Source organism: Trachypithecus francoisi, unplaced genomic scaffold (genome assembly GCF_009764315.1).
Source record: "Trachypithecus francoisi isolate TF-2019V2 unplaced genomic scaffold, Tfra_2.0 Lachesis_group17, whole genome shotgun sequence".
NCBI classification, from domain to species: domain Eukaryota; kingdom Metazoa; phylum Chordata; class Mammalia; order Primates; family Cercopithecidae; genus Trachypithecus; species Trachypithecus francoisi.
Window position 1 is genome coordinate 58888849 of NW_022681462.1, and position 25700 is coordinate 58914548.

The following is a 25700-nucleotide window of genomic DNA, read 5'->3' on the forward strand; positions in this document are numbered from 1 at the left end:
TTCTGGATACTCACATTTTGTGGCAAAGAAATCACATGCCTTCCTGAAATTACTGGCATGTGAAAATTTTAGTTCAGGGATTTTTATTCCAGTAGGTGAAAGAGACAAAATATTCCTGCAAGGAATTGTCTCATGTATTGGAGAATAATAATACATAGAAATGTCCAATTTGAATTGCCTCATTTCTCCTTCCTCATCAGTAAAGGTTGAGGCCCTCACAGCCTGCTCTCTTTTCCCATTTTTCTTTTTTTCTTGGCAGGGGTAGGGGGTCTTGGTTATTTTCATTTATTGACCTGACTAATGGGTACATAGCTGATCATTCTGTGAGAAATCATTGAGCTGTACATTCAGGTTTTACCTGCTTTCTGTGTGTTACAATTTAATTTTCTGATGTTTTACAAACTGCTATTACAATGTAAGTCTATTTGAAACTTATGAAAAGGAAAATAGGCAAATGTTATATATCTTTTCTGGTTGCGGCCTTGTACCCCACTGCCCTCAGGGAACCTTGATTTGACTTCACCAAGTAGCCTTTTGGAATTAGCCCCTTCTGAGCCTGTCCTTTTCCATCATGTCCAAATTCTTAATGAATGCAGTTGATAAACCTTGTAATAATGTGTCAACAGCATGATACTTCTTGCATAGAATATGCATGAACTGTGTAGAAACAATGCATTGTCCCATCAGAGAAGATGCAAATTTCATTCTCTATAAAAACAAAGATGGACTGTCATGAGGATGCCATCAGGGCAGTGAATATGAGGAGAGAAGAAATAAGAGACAATCAAGGGCATTTGTAATTATGAAGAAACCACTGTTTTTTTTCTGTACACCTCCTCTGTGGACAACCACTATTTTTTGATTCAACTTTTATTTTAGTTACAGGGGGTCCATGTACCAGTTTGTTACATGAGTATATTGCATCCAGTAAGTAAGCATAATACTCAGTAGGTAGTTTTCAACCCATGCCTCCCTCCTTCCCTGCCCCCTCTAGTATTCTGCAGCACTTGTTGTTCCCATGTTTCTGTTCATATGTCCCCAGTGTTTAGCTCCCTCTTATAAGTGAGAACATGCAGTATTTGGTTTTCTTATCCTGAATTAATTCACTTAAGATTATGGCTTCCAGCTCCATCCATGTTGCTGCAAAAGACATTATTTTTTATGGCTACATAGAATTATATTGTATATATGTACCACATTTTCTTTTTTTTTTTTTTTTTGAGACGGAGTCTCGCTCTGTCGCCCAGGCTGGAGTGCAGTGGTGCAATCTCTGCTCACTGCAAGCTCCACCGCCTCCCGGGTTCATGCCATTCTCCTGCCTCAGCCTCCCTAGAAGCTGGGACTACAAGCGCCCGCCACCACGCCCGGCTAATTTTTTTGTATTTTTAGTAGAGACGGGGTTTCACCGTGTTCGTCAGGATGGTCTCGATCTCCTGACCTCGCTATCCGCCCGCCTCGGCCTCCCAAAGTGCTGGGATTACAGGTGTGAGCCACCGTGCCCGGCCTGTACCACATTTTCTTTATCCAAACCAGGCACCCAGGTTGATTCCATGCCTTTGTTATTGTGAATAGCAGAGCAATGACATACAAGTGCATGTGTCTTTTTGGTATAATGATCTATTTCATTGGGTATACACTGAGTAATGAAATTGCTGAGTTGAACAGTAGCTCTGTTTTAAGTTCTTTTAGAAACCTCCAAACTGATTTCCACAGTGGACGAACTAATTTACACTCCCATCAACAGTGTATGAGCGTTCCCTTTTCTCAAACTGTAAAAATCCTAGAAGAAAACCTAGGAAATACCCTTCTTGACATCAGCCTTGGTAAGGAATTTTTAGCTAAGTCCTCAAAAGCAATTGCAACGAAAACAAAAATTGACGAGTGGGACCTAATTAAACTACAGAGCTTCTGCACAGCAAAAGAAACTATCAACAGAGTAAACAGACAACCTACAGGATGGGAAACAATACTCACAAACTATGCATTTGACAAAGGTCTAATATCCAGAATCTATAACAAACTTAAACAAATCAACAAGCACAAAAATAAATAACCCCATTAAAAAGTGGGCAAAGGGCATGAATAGAACAGCATTTTTTCATGTTTGTTGGCTGCTTGTATGTCTTCTAAAGAAAAAATGTTCACCATCACTAATCATCAGAGAAATGCAAATCAAAACCACAATGAGAAAAACAACAGATGCTGGCAAGGCTGTGGAAGAAAAGGGAATGCTTATATCCTATTTCTTTACTCATTTGTATCTCCCTTAAATTTCATCCCTAGGTAAGTGCTCCCTCAGGTAAGAACAGGCCTCATTTTATTTTATTGGTATTTCTCCAATTTCCATAGGCTAAACTTCTTAGAGGGAAAGATGGAGGAGTAGGGAGCACCCACATATGTTTCTGCACATAAGAAAAAATAACCTGAAATTCACATCATGATGTCAGGTCCGGCATCTTCAAATCCTTAAAAAAAAAAGTGCCCAGTTACAATTCAAAACCATGAACACAGAATGATTATTTGTTAAGGCCAATGTGGAAAGGAGAGTGGTAAGGAGCAAACCTTAATATGCCATAAAAGTAGCTTTTAGTAATCATTGAAAAATCCTTGATTCAATATGACAAATTTAAGTTTTTTCATCTCTAGTGCCCACACAAAATGCTTAATATTCAGAAGCATTTTATCTAAGCTGGAAGCACTCTAATGACAATTCAGAAGCCTTTACTCTCTCCTCAGGAAGCATTTCAGTTAGGACAATGGTGCAGAACAAGATGCTGGTGTAATAGGTAAATAATTTGCATGAACAAAGCATAAATAGATGCACAATCAGGTTTAGCTTGAAGACCAAAAGCTCAAATGCTTTTTTTAACCTCTTCTCTTTCAGACAAAATTTTTCACTTTCCATTTCTGAAAACTTTTCCAAACAATGTGAAAGCACAGTAAGGAAACTGGATAATAAAACATTGTAAGTATTTGCATGCAAGGAAACTCAGAAGTCATATCTTGTTCTGTGTGTACCTTATTATCAGCATCAATTTTTTCTTTTGATACGATCTTGGTTCGGGAGCTGTTGCAAAGCATCTTTAAATAGTTTTAAAATGGGAATTTTTTTCTTTGCAATTGACATCAAGTTGATCAAGCATCTCTTTCAACTGTTTAAAAAACTATTTTAAAATGTTCCTTAATATTTATTCCAAAATTATATTAAAGCCTCCTCAAAAATTAAAACTTTGCAGGTATTTTGATGTCACCAAAGGCTGATATAACGGATAGCTTCATTTGTAAGAATTTCCCCTAGTCACATGGTCAACATTCCACAAAGATTAACTAATTGCAAACGTAGCTTAAAAGTAGCCACTTCCCTTAAAGGAGACTTAGGCTACCTCAACAACTATGCTCCTGGGCTTAAAATTAGTCTTCATGGTATCGCTCACATACACTGGATGGAAGCTACATCGCTGTTTTACTGACTAACTTTTAACACTTTTCTGCTATAAATGCTGGCTGCCTTGGCATTCCCCTTATCTTCAACTGTAAAACAGCATGCCTCGGAAGATAATCCCAGTGTCCCTATGGCACATTTACTAAGATTTAGATTTTATTACGCCCCCACGAGTCCTCCAGACTACAAAACTAGAGGTCCCTCTGAGATACTTCGCCAATCTCTTTCTGAAATTTTCTCCTCTTTTCTTTTCCTATCAGTCTCCAAGTTAGACAGATGCTTCAGGGTGACGTGGTAGAATGACCCTGGACTTTGGGGTTCCATTCCAAGGATATGAATCCTTGGAAGTAACCTTCTATAACACTGAGTATCACTGGCAAAATTTATCCTTTTTGAGACCTTTCTCCTCATCTGTAAGGAACAGCAGAAATACCATTTGGCTTTCAGAACCATGAGAATGAAGGAAGTTGCTTAGCAATGTGACAACACCAAGGGTAAATAAGTATTACTGTCTCCTTCTTTTCCTTTTCTCGCAGTAGGTCTGGCACCCATATCCTCCAGTGGCCTTTTCTTCTCCCTTCCCACCATCTTACTCAGTATTCTATCAGTAACCTTCTATGTAACTCGTTTGCAACCACATGACTTTATTCTTATCAACAAGAAAACATTTATGGGTATAGTTAATAATAGCACCAAGGAGTGGTTTGAGGGGAAGGAAGACTTTAAACCATCCTCCATATAATCCTCACCAGTCCTCACCGTAAACCTTCCCAAATGAGTATAAACAACCTTAAGTTTGCTACGCTATCACTGCTTTAAGACAAGTCCCTAATCTCTAGCATCTTCAAAACTAACCGAAATTAACATAAAATCTAAGTACAAACAGCATTCTCCTTGTGAAAGCATTTTATGCTAAATCTCCTACCTCCTCCCTCCCACCAGATAGCCATTCCTGGGGGCCTAGAGTTTAGAAATTCTACAGCCAGCCACTAAGCCTTATCTGTTCTCCCCAAGATAATGCATCCTTACCTCTATGGCTGGCCCTATTGTCCTCCTAAAATTCCCATCTTTTCTCCTTTCTTTCTTGTGACTGGAGCAGCGGTACTACAGCTCTCCTTCCTCTGATTCAATATTACTAAGCCCATGTGAGTCCATTCATACTCCCTGCATAGCCTCCAATACTAAAGACAGCTCCGTGCTGGGCTTTGTCAATAAGCATGATGCTGCTCTCAGAAGCCACCCCAGGACACAAACGTAAGTAACGGCAGGTGGGCTTCACCAGGAAGAAAAATTGCTAGACATACGCCCAGTAGTGCAAAAAAAAAGAAAGGACAAAGGACCAGACAGCGAGAGGAAGTGAGAAAACATGTTTGACTTCTTATTGATATAAATTTAATCAGAAATCATGGCAGAATTTTTAGAAGTTTTACAATAGTGCTTCTAAGAACTGAAGTAGTTTTGATAAGGGGAAAGGAGTAAAGGAAATCAGGAACAGTTTGAAAGTTTTCACCTAATTTAACAAAGGCTATTATTTTGTATGAATCATCTAGAGAGCTTACTTAAAATGCAAATTCCTGAGCTCTGCCTCTAGAGATTTTTTATTCAGGGTTTGGAAAGCCAGGAGTCTGCATTTTAACAAACACCCTGGTGATTCTGATGGAGCTGATTCAAGGACCACACTTTGAAAAACAATGAGAGTGAGGTTAGGGGAAAGGTCTCTGAGCTGTGGTTATGAAGACCTCATGCTGCTACTGTCACTATCCCCGAGAGACCTTGGACAAGTCACTTACCTCCTTTAATCTTGGTTTCCTTACCAATAAAATGAAAGGATTCAGTGAGATGGTCTTTAAAAACGTTTTTTTTTTTTTGGAGACAGAATTTCAGTCTGTCACCCAGGCTCGAGTGCAGGGGCACAATCTCAGCTCACTGCAACCTCCGCCTCCTGGGTTCAAGCGATTCTCCTGCCTCAATCTCCCAAGCAGATGGGATTACAGGTGCATGCCACCATGCCCAGCTAATTTTTGTATTTTTAGTAGAGACAGGGTTTTGCCATGTTGGCCAGACTGGTCCAAACTCCTGACTTCAGGTGATCTGCCTGCCTCAGCCTCCCAAAGTGCTGGGATTACAGGCATGAGCCACCGCGCCTGGCCTTAAAACCTTTCTAATGCTAAGAAATTAATGATCTATTTTCTTTAATAGTTCTTTAATCTTTAATCCCTTTAATCTTTAATCCCTTTAAAGATTAAAAAAATGGTAATTATATTTATGTCTATGAGAAGAGGACAAACAAATGTGCTGGTTACAACAATATTTAATAATAAAACACGGGAGGTTCCTATGCGGTCTTCTGTACATAGCAGCAGCCCTTCTCTAGTTCCAAATTGGGCTCCACAATACTCTAACATATTTTCAGAGTCCCAGGTCACAGATCTTTTTCTTTTTTAAAATCTGTGTTCTTTCCCTTCAGTATTGTATTCTTCCAATTTATTATTTCCTCCACTCACTGAACTAGGTATGCACTTAAAATACAAAACATGAGAAGTTAGCTTTCGAAAGTAGAGAAAAAGATCCTTTTAGTGTGTTAGAACCATAAGGTTCCTCATGTATTGTACAAAAATATATTATAAATACATATATGTAATGGCCTTGACAGAAAAAAAATATGCCCATTTCTCCAGTTCCTAAGATTGTATTAGCAGAAGATGGGTAAAAACAAAAATGTTTGTTGAGCCTACAGGCATCATGCTGTGTGCTCACTGTCCCTGTATCCTCTTAATTCCTTTCAGAACTAGAATCATCCTGGTTTAGAATTATTCACTCTACAAACATTTACTGAATGAACACTCTGAGCCAAAACTGTGCTAGGCACTGGGATTTCAGAAATGAGTAAAACCTAGTCCTCTGTTTTCAAGAAGTGAATAGACAATTAAAGAAGATAGACATGCATCATCACTTAATTGCAATATGTTTTGATAATTGCAATTGTACTAAGTTCAGCTCTGGCAGGAGGATAAATAATACTTGGGGAGTATAATCAAGAAAGCCTTCATAGAAGAGCTTATCTTTACAGATGAGGAGGAATTCACCAGAGAGATGAGGAAAGGAAGAAAATTCTAGGCAGAAGTATGTACAAAGACAGAGGAGTGAAACAGTAGAACTTATTCAGAGAGCTACAAGTCATTTTACGTGACCAAAGAGAAGGTTGCCCAAGGGAGCTGCAAGAGCTAATTTTAAGAATCCCTAATATTGATTGCTTCAAGAATTATTCTAAACATTCTACACGTATGAATGCATTCAATTCTTAGTACAACTGTAACATAGAAGGTATGATTATTATCCCTACTTGGCAAATAAAGAACTTGAGGCACACAGATATTAATTAACTCTCCCGGGATTACACAGCCTGTAAGAGCCGTGCTAGAACTGGGTCCTGGAAGTCTCGCTCCAGAGCCCATTCTCTGAATTCTGCAGCACTACTGCTTCTTAGAGATGAGGTTGGAGAGATAGGCAGAACCCAGACCAACGAGGGCCTTGGAAGTCATCACAATGAGTTTGGATTTTTATCTCATAGCCAATGAGAGCCTGGGGCAGGTTTGAGTTCAGTAAGTGAAATTAGTAACTTTGTATTTGGGAAAGGCCGTTCTAGAAGGTACATACAAATGGACTAGGGAGAGGGCTAAGATTGAAGAAAGGATATCAGGAAGAAAACTAATTGCTCCATAAGAAAGGACAAAAACCCGGGCCGGGCCAGTGGCTCATGCCTGTAATGCCGAGGCGGGTGGATCACAAGGTCAGGAGATGGAGGCCATCCTGGCCAACATGGTGAAACCCCATTTCTACTAAAAATGCAAAAAATTAGCTGGGGGTGGTGGTGTGTGCGTGTAGTCCCAGCTACTCGGGAGGCTGCGGCAGGGGAATCGTTTGAACCTGGGAGGCAGATGTTGCAGTGAGCCGAGATTGTGCCACTGCACTCCAGCCTGGTGACAGACCCAGACTCCGTCTCAAAAAAAAAAAAAAAAAGAGAGAGAGAAAGCAGAAAAAACCCCAAACTCAGGAAGTATCAGTGGGGTTGGAAAGGAGTGGCAAAGGAAGGGCTGTTCTTTCACTAGGGACAAAGTACCTCTTAAGCCTCTCTCTGTCTTTGACTCATGCCCCTAAAGAGCAATGTTTTCACCATCTCTTCCTCTTGTTCACAACTATATTCTTCCTCTGCTCCTAAATTTCTAATAATCTATCCTTGGTTTCTATTTCTCGACTGGACTATTTGATTAGCCAGGGACTTAAATGCAAACAAGTCCACCAGTAGCAAATGACTTTCAATAACGTGAGCCTTCCATTTGTGTTCTACTACATACAAACAGCTTGGTAGCAGTTTGGCTGGCAACTAAATGAGAGATAAATAGCTACGAAAATGACAAGAAAGGATTATTTTAGATTTACCAAGCATACATTGTCTTTCTAAACTTGTTTTCGAAAGAAAATCATCCTTTTTAAACAGCTTCATTAAGTTTTTGCATCAATGTTTTTTATATATATGTATATATACACACACATATATATAATATATACATATATAAAACACAACATATTTATATATACATATGTATATATGCATGTATATACATACATATGTATATATGCATATATATGTACATGTGTATATATGCGTATATGTATACACATGTGTGTATATATGTATGTATATATGTATATATACATATATGTGTGTAGATACGTGTATATATAGTCTAATGGCTTTTCATTCCCTTCTTAAGGAACTCCTACATCAAATCAGAGTTCTCAAATAATTTAACAAACGTAAGGCTGAGGCTACTATGGATTTGTTTCCTTTTGTTTCTTTGGCTTTAAAGAAACATAATTCTTGAATTGTTTTAATACTCAGAGAAAATCTCTTACATCAAGCCAATAATTCTTCTTACAGTTATTCTGCCATGCTTGCTGAGAGTGAACTGAGTGGCTGGGACTATGAATATGGTTTCTGCTTACCCAAGACACCCCGATGTGCTCCTGAACCAGATGCTTTTAATCCCTGTGAAGATATTATGGGCTATGACTTCCTTAGGGTCCTGATTTGGCTGATTAATATTCTAGCCATCATGGGAAACATGACTGTTCTTTTTGTTCTCCTGACAAGTCGTTACAAACTTACAGTGCCTCGTTTTCTCATGTGCAATCTCTCCTTTGCAGACTTTTGCATGGGACTCTATCTGCTGCTCATAGCCTCAGTTGATTCCCAAACCAAGGGCCAGTACTATAACCATGCCATAGACTGGCAGACAGGGAGTGGGTGCAGCACTGCTGGCTTTTTCACTGTATTCGCAAGTGAACTCTCTGTCTACACCCTCACCGTCATCACTCTAGAAAGATGGCACACCATCACTTATGCTATTCACCTGGACCAAAAGCTGCGATTAAGACATGCCATTCTGATTATGCTTGGAGGATGGCTCTTTTCTTCTCTAATTGCTATGTTGCCCCTTGTGGGTGTCAGCAATTACATGAAGGTCAGTATATGTTTCCCCATGGATGTGGAAACCACTCTCTCACAAGTCTATATATTAACCATCCTGATTCTCAATGTGGTGGCCTTCATCATAATTTGTGCTTGCTACATTAAAATTTATTTTGCAGTTCAAAACCCAGAATTAATGGCTACCAACAAAGATACAAAGATTGCTAAGAAAATGGCAATCCTCATCTTCACGGATTTCACCTGCATGGCACCTATCTCTTTTTTTGCCATCTCAGCTGCCTTCAAAGTGCCTCTTATCACAGTAACCAACTCTAAAGTTTTACTGGTTCTTTTTTATCCCATCAATTCTTGTGCCAATCCATTTCTGTATGCAATATTCACTAAGACATTCCAAAGAGATTTCTTTCTGTTGCTGAGCAAATTTGGATGCTGTAAACATCGGGCTGAACTTTATCGAAGGAAGGATTTTTCAGCTTATACCGCCAACTGCAAAAATGGCTTCACTGGATTAAATAAGCCTTCTCAGTCCACCTTGAAGCTGTCCACATTGCACTGTCAAGGTACAGCTCTCCTAGACAAGACGTGCTACACAGAGTGTTAACTGCATTATCGCAACTGCATTATCGAATTGTTTTTAAGCCTGTAAAAAAAAAAAAAATTACCTGTACCAGTAATTTTAACATAAAGGGTTGGATTTAGGAAATTATTTATTTTTAGGTACATTGGGCAAGAGACCTCTACCTAGCAGAAAGTGTAGTCTATGACCACTGCCATACTAAAAACTATTTGTCATTGCTATAGGGCATCAATACACAAGTTGAGAGCGTTTAGAAATCTTTATAGAAATTTTGCCACAGTAATTTTGTTTGATGAATCTATTAAAAACCTGAGGAGGTATTTTGCATATCTTTTTTTCATTTTTGTAATTTGTATGGCATTCCATAAAAATATTAGTTCATAACAGATTAGAAATTTAACTGGCCTTTTTCCTCAGGTAGTTTGAAAAACACACTCTAGAGATGCACTGTCCAATCTGGTAGCCACTGGCCACATGTGGCTAAATTAAAATTAAATAAAATGAAAAGTGTAGTTTCTCAGTTGCACTAGCCATGTTTCAAGTTCTCAATAGCTACATGTGACTAGTGGTTACCATACTGGACAGCAGAGACACAGAATATTTTCACCACCATGGAAAGTTCTATTTGTTCTATTATAGAGACTTTTATCTATTCCCTATCTGGATTCTACTTATTTATAATTTAAGGTAAACATCTAAAAGCACATTTCAGCCTATCTGCTTAGTGAAACATTAAGCTGTAGACTGTAAACTCCTCGTGAGTAGGAACCCTGTCTCAGTCCATTTTGTTTTCCTGCTTCCTACCTCAAGATCTTGGCAATGGTACAATACAAAATGTGCTGAATTAGAATTACTCTGAAGTTATGAAACATATAATGAAAACAATTTTTTCTAGAGCTTATATTTTTATTTGAATGAAATAAAATGTTTAAATATTTTAAAATAATTGTTTCATCTTTTCTATCCTTTGGAGAGTATAGGAAAATATATTCAGTATTTGCTAGAAGTCTTATAGGACAACAAAACCATGGTTTTAACTACAGTGTTTTTTGTATGCTCCTTTGACTTTTTTAAAGTAACTCTCATTGAAAGCTAATTCTATACCAAACATCTTGATAAATGTTATATAATTTAACCCATTTAATCTTCATAAAACTCTGTGATGTAGATATTATTCACATTTTATAGGAGAGCAAAACCTACAATTTGTCAACGTTCTCAAAACAAATAAAAGATCCAACTAATAGAATTTAAACTCAAAGCTCTGATTCAGGACCCCAGCCTCTTAATCACTGTATTTTACTGACTCCCATATTGGTAAAACAGTCATCTAAGGGTGTAATATGCACTCAAAGTTCCTTAAATTTTCCCCAACATTTTATGTTTTCAAATGTGCAGAAAAATGGAAAGAATTGTACAGTGAACACCCATACAGCACCACTTAGGTTCAACAATATTTTACTATATTAGCTTCATTACATATGTATGTAATTATCCATGATTTATCAATTCATCTTATTTTGGATGCATTTCAGAGTAATTTGTAGACATGAGAACTTAGCCCCCTAAACATTTTAGCACTCTTACTACTAACCAAGATATTTATTTACATTTCTAGATAAAATTTACATATAATGAAATGGACAAATCTTAAGCATGCCATTTAATGAGTTCTGAGAAATGCATACACCATGTGACCCAAACTTCTATCAAGGCATAGTAATATAATATCATCACCCTCAGAAAGTTCCCTCATGCCCCTTCCCAGTTAATTCCTGACCCCCAGCCCCAGACGGAAGGATAGTTTTTTATTTTTTCTCCCACCAATTAGTTTGTCTGTTCTAGAACTTCAAATAAACAGAATCACATAGCATATACTCTTTGTATAAAGCTCCTTTGACTCAACCCAATGTATTTGCTACTTATCCATGTTATTGCTTGAATATTGCTAGTATTACATTGTATGAATAGAACATTGTTTCTATTCTTCTATTAATGAATATCTGTGCTATTTCCCATTTTTGGCTCCTTTGAGATTTTATGATATAAATGTATAGACATAACTAGACACTCTACACATCCAATCTGTTTTCAATCCTTATGCCACTGTGCAAAGTGATTCAAAGGATCATAACATTATAAATTTTATAAAATCTCTTCTCTGTATTGTGTTTTTCACATTTCTGACACTTCTGCTGCATAACAAGTTACTTGTCTTTATTCAGATGCAGGCCTCTCTCGTAAGCTAGTGTCCAAAATTTGTCTCAGCAATATAACAGAATACTAATTAGTCATGTTGCTGTGTACCTAACACAAACTTTCTGATTCATATATAAGTCCCAGAACCAAAACAGCTAAGAAAGCAAAAAAAGCATAAAGGAAAAAAAGGGAAATACAATCTATTCTTGTGGAGAAACTTTACACACTCAAATGCAGTTTAAGACCAAGCTACTTGTACATATACTCTGACAATAACTTTCATAACCTTTGCACAAAAACTGATGTTTATTTTCTACACTATAATTTAAGTTTTAACACATGGAGGTACAGTATATTGTCTTCCTCATTCTCATTCCTGTATTCTTCAGTTGCTAAGATCTACCAGTTATTCTTCTGAATTGTCTTCTACACCAGTTTATATTTCAGGGCCAGGCATGGTGGCTCATGCCTGTAATCCCAGCACTTTGAGAGGACAAGCACTTGAGGCCAAAAGTTCAAAATCAGCCTGGACAACATAGCGAGACCCCATGTCTACAAAAATTAAAATTAAAAAATTAGTCAGGTGTGGTGGCAACGTGCCTGTAGTACCAACTACTCAGGAGACTGAGACAGGAGAATCATTTCAGCCCAGGAATTCGAGGTTGCAGTGAGCTATGATCATGCCACTGCACTCTAGCCTGGGCAACAAAGTGAGACCCTGTCTCAAAAAAGAAAAAAAAATTCCCATGTAAATGTAAACTGAAAAAAAATTGTATTCTTATTGCCACACCCACATCTCAGATCATTTTCCCCTTACTCCTGGAGTATCTCCCTAATTTTTATTCCCATCCAATCTTTCCCATGTCCATACTCTCATACCCACTACCACTGATTAATCGTCATAAAATCCTATTTCACCTTATTATATACCTGCAAAAAAAAAAATCCTGAGCAATTCATTGGACCATAAATTTAAATTTTAGAGCTTAGCCTAACATTCAGAGAGTCCTAACTTTATTTCTACTGATCTACTTTAAATCTACTAACTTTATTTCCTGCTGATTTACTATATTAAACAAATTGTTCTAATCACTTTTCCCTAGCCATGCCGTATGAATCTCCATGCTGGAGCCATGCCATTCTTACTGTCTGAACACCTTATCCCTTACCTCTCCTTCCCTGCATCCTTTAAGGCCCTAAAACAACCACAGGTTTATCTTTTTTATCTTTTTTCTTAAAACAAAAAACAACCAGAGTCTCACTCTGTAAGCCAGGCTGGAGTGCAGTAGTGCGATTATGGCTCACTGCAGCCTCTACTTCCTGGGCTCAAGTGATCCTCCCACCTTAGCCTCCCAAGTAGCTGGAACTACAGGAGTGCACCACTATGTCTGGCTTTTTTTTTTTTTTTCTTGTAGAGATGGGGTTTAGCCATGTTGCCCCGGCTGGTCTTGAACGCCTGTCTTCAAGCAATCCTCCTGCCTTGGCCTCCCAAAGTGCTGAGATTACAGGCATGATCCACCGTGCCCAGCCTTTTTTATTTTTTAAAAATTAAACTCTCTTTACTTTTTCCTTAATCTGCTATAGTCAAGACTCTTCCTTTATCCAAAATAAAGTAGGACATAAATAATATATAACCCACAATGATCTCTCTCTTTGAACTTCTTTAGCATTTGTCCTCTGCATCACTCATTTGTCTCTTACCCTACACTGCTGGGTTAATTATCTTTACAAGTACACCTCTTATTCACCTATGATAGGAGTTTTTTTAATGGTACACTCATCTCTGTTTCCAACTATATCTAGAGTCTTACACATCATAGATGACTCATAATTTTTTAGCTGATTCACTTTTATAACTGAAAATAAAACTGTCCTAGTTAAGAAGCATTTCCTCTATGAGACGGTCTCATAGAAAACATGTGTATTCTTATTCTGTATAATCACTCATACCTAAATCATCAAAATGCAATACTCGATAAATTTATTTCTGTTTTGTATTTTTTGATTAACATTTGATATTTTCACTGGTAGGCTGCAAAATGGCTAAGAAGGGTTAATTCATCTGGAATAACTCATCTAAATTTACAAAATGATTTTAAAAGGCAATGGTATTTTTTCCTCTATTTATAATATTTGCTGTAAAGGGCATGATTTTGGTTTTCTCAAACTGTAGTGAGTCCACATGTAATTAAGAATCTCTGTCACAAAGATTTCAATAAATGTGTTTATAATTAGAAATAATGATTTCCTCAAAATGAGCAATATTTTTATCTTTTTCTTCCCCTATGAGTTATTACCTAGGGCTTTCTACTCATAATTTAGCCTTCTAGTTATAAATCACAACATTCCCACTGGCTTAGAGTGTATTTACGTGAAAACCAGGATAATATTAACCTACTAATATGAGTCAAAATAAAATCTCCCATTAAATCCCCTCCCTTTTTACCCATCACAATTAACTGATGCTATTCACTCTAAAAGTTATCCTTTTTCCTACACAATCTAAGTGACTGAAACTGCGTGTGTCAATTAGATTTCTTGCTGCTCTATGGAGTCTGCTATAGAGGTGATTATTTACATATATTATAGCCATGACTGTGGTGTTCTGCACATTGAATAAAATAGGTAAATGTACCAGACAAGGTCAGTTGGTCAGTCCCTAAGAGACTAACTGTGCAAACTCAGCAAGATCTTCTTAGTCTACAGAGAGAAGAAGAAAGTATGTAAGAAAGAGCTACAGCATAGGCCAGGCGTGGTGGCTCACACCTGTAATCCTAGTACTTTGGGAGGCCAAGGCAGGCAAATCACTTGAGCTCCCAAGTTCAAGACAGGCCTGGGCAACATGGCAAAACCCTGTCTCTACAAAAAACACAAAAATTAACCAGGCATGGTAGTGCCTGTAATGCCAACTACTTGGGAGGCTGAGGCATGAGGATCTCTTGAGCCTGGGAAGTGGAGGTTGCAGTAAACTGAGATAGCACCACCGCACTCCAGCCTGGGTGATAGAGCCAGACCTTGTCTCAAAAAAAGAGAAGGGGAGGAGAAAGGGAGTGGGGGGAAGGGGAGGAGAAATGGAAGGGAGGAGAAGGGGAGGAGAAATGGAGGGGAGGGGAAGGGGAGGAAAAAGGGAGGAGAGGGAGGGGAGGGGAAGGAAGGGTTAGGGGAGGGGAGGGGAGAGGAGAGGAGAGGAGGAAAAGAAGGAGGGAGGGAGGGAGGGAGGGAGGAAGGGAAGAAAGAACTACAGCATGCTAACAAAAATACTTGAGAAATTCTGAAAGTATACTGACATAGAAATTTCTCTACCTATAAAAGAGCTTAGAAATGACATTTACCAAGAGACTGTCTTTATAAGAACCTAAGAAACTTAGAGTATTTTGTTATAAAAATGCAATAGGAAATGTTTACCTTGGACATAATAAAGATGTTCCTGAAAGTAAAAGTAATATGATATCAAAGCCAAGTCTCAGGTAGACTCTCCTGACTTACAGGGCTTAAAGAATAATTTTCTCTTTTAAAATGAACTAGTGTCTCACTCTATCTTTACTACACAGGTTAAAAATGTAGGTAGTGAAATCAATTTAGTGGGTCAACACGATCAATTTTTTTAATGAAACAAAACAGAATCAAATAGATGATGTCGGGAAGGCTGTCATATGCTAAAGGCAAGCATAATTTTCTGAAACTTTTGTCTCATTTGTGTTATGTGTGTCAGTCGACATGCAAATATATACTGAGTTGTTAAATTGTATTTCTTAGTGTAGATTCAGGCCAAAAAATGTTAAAGTCACTGTTCAGATGACTTCTCAAGAACTAGGATTTTTCCTAGCATTATCTGAGACTAATAAAAAGGTAACAGATCCAAAATGATTAGGTGATCTCTTAATTATCTCTGTAGTCACCAGTAAAACTATGTAATTGGTTTATGTTAGCACGCAAGGAAAATTATTATTGCTTTGTGATAAGCATACATTTAAATTGACTTTCTGCATTTTTAAAAGATGAGGGGCATGAGAGCAAGCAGAGACACAAATGGAACAACCATGACTTATTCTTTAATGATAAAATACACTACACAAATAAAGAGGCCCAATATAATAACAGTATGTGTAATACGCCATTTAAAAAATCACCAAAGTAAAATGAGATTTTAAAGTTCACAGTGAAGAAGAGGAAAAGAATTTTAGAAACAAATATTACTGCCTCCCCCAGGCACTTGAACCAACACATTAATTCCCAGCTCCCAGGTGTGTACACCCATATCAATAAATTCAGCCCTTAATTTGCAGTAAAATTTGCCTAGAGAAAATACAGAATGACTGGGTGGGCCTGAAAGAAAACAGGAAGAAGACAGTACACTCCTCAAATGTAATCCCAGCACTTTGGGAGGCCGAGGCGGGCGCATCACGAGGTTAGGAGAAAAAGACCATCTTGGCTAACACGGTGAAATTCCATCTCTACTAAAAATACAAAAAATTAGCCAGGCATGGTGGCGGGAACATGTAGTCCCAGCTACTCGGGAGGCTGAGGCAGGAGAATGGTGTGAACCCGGGAGGCGGAGCTTGCAGTGAGCCCAGATCGCGCCACTGCACTCCAGCCTGGGCAACACAGCGAGATTCTGTCTCCAAAAAAAAAAAAAAGAAAGTACACTTCTCAGCCCTGGAGTGGGTACATCAGAGACAGATGCAAAGGGCTCTTTTTTTTACTTTCCATGAAGAGAATACAGACATTTAATGGAAGGCAACACCCTTGAAAAGAACGCACAGCTCCTGGGAGTTCTCAAGATCCAGAGAAGGATCTGGAATAGCACTGGTAATAAGGAAAAGGTCAATCACTTTTGGATGAAGGTCAATCACTAAGGATAAAGAGGGCCTAATGGGAGAATACAGCTAGGGGACCAGCCCACTCACTAGTACTAACTGAATCCTCATGCGGCTGCCAACTTCAGGCCAGAGACAATACCCCATCCACGCTGCCCAGGGCTCAAAGGAGATCCATCCAGATTTCGAGAAGATATACCAATAGCTGAGCCTCTTGTGTAGGACAGAAAAGTGTTGGAAAAAATTAAACTCCCCAATAGGGTTGCTTTCCAAAAAGATATTGGGAATTTGTCCTGTAACCAGTCAGATCCAGATATCGAATCCTTAAGGAGCTTTAATAGGCCATAACCTACTCATCCCTGCACTGCTTTTTGTGTGACAGTTACTGTCCTTAAAAACACCATTCAGGGATAAAAACAGAGCTCCTAGACTTACAGACCATATGTGCCCCACCTGTTAAGAGCAGCAGAGTGATGGGGAAAATGTTTCTTTGAGAGATGTGAATCTACTAAGGAAGAGAGTATTATAGAATAGCATCGGAATATTAATTTGCTTTGTTTTTATTGCTACAGGAAAATGAGGGCTATTTATCTGATGTTTTGTTTTCTCTCTGTGATTTCAAGACAGTTATCCAGTCCTCCGTACCTCTGAAGAGAACATCTCTTCTTGACTTTTGTTTTAGAAAGCCTAAAATCAATGAAGGAGATCCCTGTTAAGAAAAAGAGAGTGAGGCACTACCTTTGAAGGGGAAAGGGTTTGCAAAGGGGTCTTCCACTGCACAAAAAAAAACAGAAAAAGTAGGGAGAGAGAAAAACCCACCATGATTAGGAAAAATACAGAAGTATAAAATTTCAAGAAATAGAACAGGAATCTAACCCACTTCCTCACAATTCCCCAGAAATATAAAGAAGAATGGCCTAGCCAGATGATAACTCCAGAGAGGCTGATCCTTAGCTATAGGGATCCTAGCCTTGGCAAAAATTTTCATGTTCAAATAATAGTATAGGCATCTGCCTCCAAGGGACCATCTGGGCTTAAACAATCAACATATTTCCAGTAATCAGTACAGAATTAAAACCCAAAGAAGCCTTTTTGAATATTCCACCACTTAAAAGACTCCCAAGGACGTTCTATAACATGGTTTGGTGAGAGGTGGGAGGAATGCTGGTCCCAATCTAATAACTGATACTGACTTTACCATGAAGGGGAACTGAAATGTGATTTAAATTTTACTTCAAGAAAAAAGAAATGTGATACTTTTTCATGTTCCATTATCCTGATGCATCTATGCTTTGTAATGGTATAGAATGAGAGTTTTTAAAAACCCTGTTAAGATACAAAACGAAATACATATAAACTTGTGTATTTGTATCTGCATCTGAATTATAATTTTATTAAATTCCATACAGTGAACTACAAATTTGAACAGCTCTCTGCTGGACTATATTTAAAATAAAAATGAATTTCACAATATGCAATATAGTCCAACTGATGTTCACAAAATAGCTGTACTGAGCTCACAAGGTTTACCACTCTGCATCACCAATGGCTTTTGCAAATACATAGTCTCTCCCTCCAAAACACATAACACCATCTTTCAAATAGAATTTCCATTTGTTCTTGCTTCGATGAATCTGGAGGGAGAAAAGTAGTTTACATTAATTAATTTTACAAGTTAAAGGATCACCTGCATTTCTTTGCTACAGTAAGTGGGATTATTCTCACCCTAAATGTGAGTGCCTTAAAACTAAAACCTCCTCAAGATAGTTTATTCATTCCACAAACATTTGATCCTATGTGTTAGACACTGTTTTAGGCACTGGAAATATATTAAGGTACATATATTTCTATACTGTATATTTTATATATAAAAATATACATCCTGTATATGTAAAACCAAAAAAAAAAAATCCCTGCCTTTTAAGAGTTTACATTTTAATAGGGAAGGACAGAAACCTAATACTTAAGTAAATTGTATAGAATATTAAGCTGTCATTTGAGGTGACACTTGAGCAAAAACTTGGAAAGGTAAGGAATAAAGCCAGACAGATATTGACTCAGAAGCATTCCAGATAAAAGGAACAGAAGTGAACAGTCCTGAAGAGGGGCATGCCTGGATTGTTCAAGAACAGCAAAGAGTCCAGTATGTCTGCAAAGCAATAAACAGGAAAGATGTAGGTAATGTTACCAGTAATGAAAAACTGATACTTCATTGTGAGGAAGAAAGTCACAATAAAGCACTGAACAAGGTCAGAAGATACAGTTTATAATCTGTTAGATTCTGCTGGCTGTTTTCTAGATTCCATAAATCAGCCTAGACACTGGCAAAATAAAAAATAAGAAATTTTACTACTTCAAGAGGTAACAAGCCATAAAATCATTGCTACCTCTAAGTAAACTGCAAGTGACTATTTAAAAGCCCTAGAAATATATGATCTGAGATCAAGAGTAAAATTTAAACCTAGTTGTTGACTACAAATAGTCAAGTCCAGGAAAAGCTGTGACGGGTATTCAGATGCATTTTGTGAAGCATAAGAAAACACATAAGATAAACCCCTATTTTTGTGGGGGTGGTGGTTTAAGTCCTAGTAAATTTTTTCTGAGTTTTATTCCCAAATTGTCTTGCACAGGCACTTGCACATGTCTTAAAAATCCCTTGGGAATACAATAGTGACAACAAAAATCCCAAACTGAGCACAGGTAATAAAATATAACCAGAATTAGCAGGAGAACAGCAACAGAAGCAACAATGCATTGTGGTACCTTTATCTAGTGACTATATTTTTTCTAGATATACAACAATAGTTCAGTGTTAGGAATTTATTAATATAAACATCATATTACTTGAGTTACTGACAAATCGTATAATCACCTCTAATTGTGTTGAAAAAGTATTTAATAAAGCTATTGCATTTTAGATTTTTTAAAACTCAAGAAAAAAAAAGATTAAAAGACTATGTATTATACACACACACACACACACACACATCACCCATCTCAGCCCAAAAGCCAGTGACACACTTAGTGGGAAAAACCCTGAAAGCATTCTCACTAAAGTCAGGACACAGACAAGGATATCCACTATTACCCAACTTCTTAAACATTCTAGAGGTACCAGTCAATGCAATTAGACAAGAAAAAATAAGTAGAGATATAAAAATTGAGAAGGAATAGATTTATAAATACAGTGATTGCATGTCTCAAAAATCCAAAATAATCAATGAAAAATTACTAAGAATGCTGACATAAAATTAATATACAGAAACAATTCATAGCCTTCATGCATAGAATCAACAGTTAGAAGACATTCCAGAGGAATAAGCCAATTAGCACCATAACCAAAGAGCTAAATAGGAATACACTGAAGAAATACTTGACCTATTGGTAGCATTCAACACTCTCTCCTCTTTGAAATATTTTCCTCACTTGGCTTCTAAAATCCCCTGGTTTTCCACTCTCTGACCACTCCTTAGTTTCCTTTACTGAATCCTCCTTGTATCTCTTACCTCTCAATTTTAAGGTACACCATGATTCTTATTTTTGCTTATACTCACTTTTGGTGGTCCTAGTCTCATGACTTTAAACACCATTTATATGCTGTTGACTCCAAGAATTTATGTCTAGCTCACACCTCTCCCTTAAATCCCAGATTCTCATTCAATTGCTTCAGCATCCTCTCCTGAATGTCAAGTAGATATCTGAAGCAAGTTTAAAACTATGACACTTATACTCTTTTCCCCAAACCTCACAATCTTCCCCACCTCACTAGGAAATGATCACTCATTCTTCTAAGAACTCAAGTCAAAAATCTTAGAGGTATTCTTTATGCTTGCTACTTACGTCCCATATCCAGATCCATCAGTACATGTTAGTTCTACCTACAAAACATATTCATATTCCAAAAACTTCTACCACTACCACTACTGTTATTCTTATCTCAGCCATCATCTTCTCTTGCCCAGATTAATACAATAGCCTCATAACTAGTTCCTGTTTTTACCCGTGTTCCCTGACAACAACCACTTTCAGTCTACTATAAACAGCATACCCAGAGTGTCTGCTAAAAACATAAATCACATGTCATTTCTCTTCTCAAAACTCTCCAATGACCTCCCATCCAAAAACTAAAGCCCTTACAATGGACTACAAGATTCTTCATTTTTCCTAACTTACTGCTCTGGCCTCTGCACTGTTCCCTGAACACATGGGCAAACTCCTACCTCAGGACTTTTGTATTTCTTGTTCCTTCTGTCTAAAATGCTTAACCCTAATATCCTCACAGTTCATTCCCTTACTTCCTTCTGATATTTACCCTATTACATTCTCAATAAGGGACCCCCAGACACTCCATCTAAAATTGCAACCTATTCCTCCCCAACATCATTAAAATAACAAATTTTATTAATGTGATCTCAATGAAAATACCAACAGGGTTTTATTTTGAACCAGACATGTTGATTCTGGAGTTAATATGAAAAATAAACAAGAATATCCAGGAAAACTCTGCAAAAAAAAAAAATAGTAAAGAATTACTAGCCTTACCAGATATTAAAAATCTTAATAATTAAATCACAGTAGCATTGGCCTATGGACCTATGCTATCCCCTTTCTGGGTATTTAATAGATATATCTGCACACATAATGAAAATGTCTTATGTACATAGTAATTCAAATCAAAAGACTGAAAAATCACAAATATCCATCAGTAGAGGATTGGTTAAATTTTAGTAATCCTACAATAGGATATTATACAGCTATTAAAATATCATCACAAAGAAAGCCTCCTTATATGGGAAGATCTGAGAGAAATGTTGTTTAAAGAAAAAAAGCAAGGTACAGAATATAGTGTTATTTATGTTATCTTTTGTATTTGTATTTGAATAAAGAAATTCTATGAAAACTAATATAACTACTTATTTGCATTCAAGACAGGAAAAGGAGCTACTAACAGAAAGCACAAATGGTGAAGGAATGTGAACCAGAGTTTTCACTGTATACCTTTTTATAGTATTTTGATTTTTCAATCATGTGTGTGTACTATCTATTCAAAGAAGGAAATGTACATATATATAGACTATTAGACATATAGATATATATAAGAGATCATATATATACACACATATATACATAGCTCTCTGTATATATAAAGAAACCATGCTACACCCCTAGAAATTAATCATTGTATAGCATTTAAGGGATAAAGTTAGCTATAAGCAAGTCTGCTAAACTGTCAAATGAAGATATAGGATATTCAAATGGTTTCACATTCCACTATAAATAGGGTCCTATTTGTAGCACAGAACATGTCCATCTGTAGTAAAAGGTTTCATTTCACCATTAATTTTCCCTATAATGTCTTTATTATTTAAATCTTTATATTAATTTTAGACATTCTCTAGGCCTCTGAAACAAAATATCTACACCATTTAACTAATTCTCATCCAGTATGTAAACCAGTGGCCTTCATTTAGCTCTTTTCCACTGTACCTGTTTATATTTTCACAGATTTCCCCCAATTGTTAAATTTTAAAGATAAATTCCATCTGTTAATCAAATCCAAATAAAATATACTAAAGAAGCCAAACATGCTTCTCAAAATTTAATGGACATGCAAATCATTTCGGAGTCTTGTTAAAATGTACATTCTTATCCAGTACTCTAGGGTGGGATTCAGGATTCCGCATTTGTAGTACTTTTCCAGAGGAACTGATACTACCTGCCTTTAAAACAAGCTGAGTAAGTCAGCAGAGTGGCACAGCAAAAGCGTGCGGAGACCGTAAAACACACTGAATTAGTAAAGCTCTGAAAGACTACTGAAAGCTCTTTCTATTGACTTGAGTTGGGTTGCATTCAATACTATTTGAAAAAATCAACCAGTGACCAGCACTGGAAAGTTTTCCTTTCGCAAAGATTCACTATAACAGTGTACCTCACCCCACTTTGACCTTATAGATACATTCTTTTGGCTATCTTCTGACTACATCACTCCCTTTTTAAAATGTTTCAATGGTTCCCCAATACCCTGCTTTCCATTAACTTTGTTACCGCTGTTCTTAAAATATTCACTAAGTAGAAGTGTTCTAAGATACTAGATTTGTTAGCAGTGTATATTTAATATCACTTCTATCTATTCCATAAGATTATATAAGAAACAAAAGATAATGTATGAGAAAACACACTGAAAAAATACAAAGTACTATGTAATTAATTACAAGCTATCTCTCACATTGCAGCAAACAAAGGATACCATATCCATAATGGTCTAGAAAATTCTTCATGAGACTTTATGGAGTGCATATATAATTAAGTGCCTTATAATGTGTTTTTCACAGAAGGCAATATATTGTTTATAAGAAACTAAAACAAGTTTCAAACTAAGAACTGTTCCTTTTCTATCCCCTATTCCTTCTTATGTTTATATTTTTATTCAGCATCTAAATTGCCATTTTCTATTTGTATAAAATGTTATAGGGGAGAAAGTGACCTTATTTTCAGAGAAAAATATTTCTTTTTACAGCAATTCAAAACATTATCCTTTGTTTCCCCTAAATATATTCAAATTGTGACTGGAATAAAAGGCCCATTAGTTATCAAGGAAACACAAATCAAAACCGCAGTAATACACCATTTCACACCCATTAGAATAGTTAGAATTAGAAAGTTGGATCATGGCCAGTGCTGGCCAGGATGTGGAGAAATTGAAACCCTCAAACACTGCTAATAAGCATGTAAAATACTATAGCCACTTTGGAAAATAGTCTAGTAGCTCCTTAAACTGTCACCACATGACCCAGGAATTCAACTCCTAAGTATATGCCAAGACAGATGAAAACATATGTCCATGCAAAAACTTGTACACAAATGTTTACAGAGGCATTATTCACAGTAGCAAAAAGGTATCTGTGGGGTTCAAAACACATCATCCCATATGTATTCCGGCATCCTGACATTTGAAAAAATGGCAGAAGCAGGAAAGTCTTTCTGACCTTGCCCTCGCCCTTCTCCCCTGAACCAAGCCATGAAAGACTTATCTGACCTTCCTCTAAAGTAAGTCATAAAACCTTTATTACAGAGGTCCCTACCCTGTACACAAAGGAAAATAAGTGTCCTTATTTCTGAAGACACAGAGACACAAAAATCTGAACAAACAGGTCTTACTAAGTTCCCTCCAGTTTATTGCCATTATATCATATACTTTTATCCTCTTCTCATACTTCCATATGACTGTCCAGGAAAATACTTTTCCCTGTTTCTTTGGGTCTTCATTTCTAAAGATTCCTGTGTCGGCCAGGCACGGTGGCTCAGGCCTGTAATCGCAGCACTTTGAGAGGCCGAGGCAGGCAGATCACGAGGTCAGGAGATCAAGACTATCCTGGCTAACACGGTGAAACCCTGTCTCTACTAAAAATACAAAAAAATTAGCTGGGCATGGTAGCGGGCACCTGTAGTCCCAGCTACTCGGGAGGCTGAGGCAGGAGAACAGCATGAACCCAGGAGGCGGAGCTTGCAGTGAGCTGAGATCACACCACTGCACTCCATCCTGGGCAACAGAGCAAGACTACGTCTCAAAAAAAAAAAATTTCCTGTTTCAGTAAAATTTACATTAAAATAAATTTGAATGATTTTCTCGCTAATCTGTCTTTTTCTAGGTGCCTCAACCAGAAATAGCAATGGGTGAGGAAAAGGTATTAATTTTTTCTCCCCTACAGTGGAAACAACTCAAATATCCATCAATAGACAAATGGAAAAAGAAAATGTGGTATATCCATTCAATAGACCATTATTCAGCAATTTTTTTAAAAAACGAGGATCTGATATATGTTACAACATGGATGACTCTTGAAAACACCATGCTAAGTGAAAGAAGCCAGTAACAAAAGACCACATATTATATAATTCCTTTCATATGAAATTCCAGAATAGGAAAATCCACAGAAATAGAGAGTAGATCAGTGGTTTCTTAGGCCTAGGGGCTTGGAGTAGTGGAAATGGGGAGAATACTGCCCTGAGAATTAAAAAGTATGGGGTTTCTTTTCGAGGTGATAAAATGGTTCTAAAATTGACTGTGATAATTGTTATACATATCCATGAATATACTAAACAAACCATTGAATTGTATACTTTAAATAGGTGAATTGTATACTGTGTTAATTATATCTCAAAGTCACTTTAAGAATATAAATATTCATGAATGAAGGACAAAAACTCCCCATTTGACTATATAATCACAGCTGTAGTGTTTTTTAAAAAAAGCAGTATTATTTTTAGTTGCTAGAGTTAAACTGCTACTAACATAATCTCTAGGCTGGAAACCTGAGAGACACCTTCAGCTAATGACCAAGTCCCACTGATTCTTCCATCATAACCTCTGACTTTTCCATGTTCTTACACTGCCATCCTCAGTCTGGGCTCTGGGCTCTGGGGACTTCACATCTGCCCTGCCCACTTTTACCATTTGCTTTTTCCAAATCAAACATATCTAGCTTTTAAACCCAATTACAGTTTTCTCAATAACCTTCTCAGAAGGCTAATGTCCCTCAGACCAAGTTTAGATTTTTCCCACTAGCATTCAGGATATTCTAATCTGCTTTCTACTCTGTCTCCCAACCCAGCTTCATTTCCTAGTACTATACATCCAATAAGAGAACACTTTGTTCAAGCCAGAGCTATCTCTTCAGTGTCCCTTGTACATACTACATCCATTCATTTCTCTGCTTTTTATTGGGCTATTCTATTCTGATGCTTATTCTCCATATTTACCTGTATCCTACAAATCATTCAAGGCCCATTTCAAAACCCCACATCACCCATGAAGGATTTGTGGGGAACTCCAACTACAAATGATTTGTTACATTTCCTAGCCACCTCTAGCACTTACAATCTGTGCTGCATATCTTAGCATTTGATTTACGTGCTACTCATCTTAGCATTTGATTTACATTCCACATATTTTAGCATTTGATTTACCTGTCACATATTTTAGCTGTTGGTTTACCTACCATCTCATTGCATGTCTTTCTAGTTTTCCAAAAGAAACATCTTGTTTCAATAAGATCATTACTTCCTTAAGGACTATCACCTTTTCTGGTATCACTGAGATCACATAGCACAGTGCTAGACCCAAAATACACACTCAGAATTTCCAGAATTACACTGCTGTTTTGATTAATT

General features: G+C 37.2%; 2 protein-coding genes across 3 annotated transcripts in view; one reads left to right on the top strand and one right to left on the bottom strand.

Moving 5' to 3' along the window:
- LHCGR (luteinizing hormone/choriogonadotropin receptor) overlaps window positions 1-10451 on the top strand; it is a 69960-nt gene extending 59509 nt beyond the window's left edge. Inside the window, exons 10-11 of the mRNA XM_033175767.1 lie at window positions 2885-2965; window positions 8385-10451. Of these exons, the coding sequence (XP_033031658.1) occupies window positions 2885-2965; window positions 8385-9537 (1234 nt within the window). The 3' untranslated portion in view covers window positions 9538-10451. The remainder of the gene's footprint in view (window positions 1-2884; window positions 2966-8384) is intronic.
- Window positions 10452-17887: 7436 nt separating this feature from the next.
- The window catches only part of GTF2A1L (general transcription factor IIA subunit 1 like), a 68150-nt gene continuing 60337 nt past the window's right edge, over window positions 17888-25700 (bottom strand). For both annotated transcript variants that reach the window (XM_033175763.1, XM_033175764.1), the window contains one exon: window positions 17888-18163. In XM_033175763.1, the coding sequence (XP_033031654.1) occupies window positions 18056-18163 (108 nt within the window). In that variant the 3' untranslated portion in view covers window positions 17888-18055. The remainder of the gene's footprint in view (window positions 18164-25700) is intronic.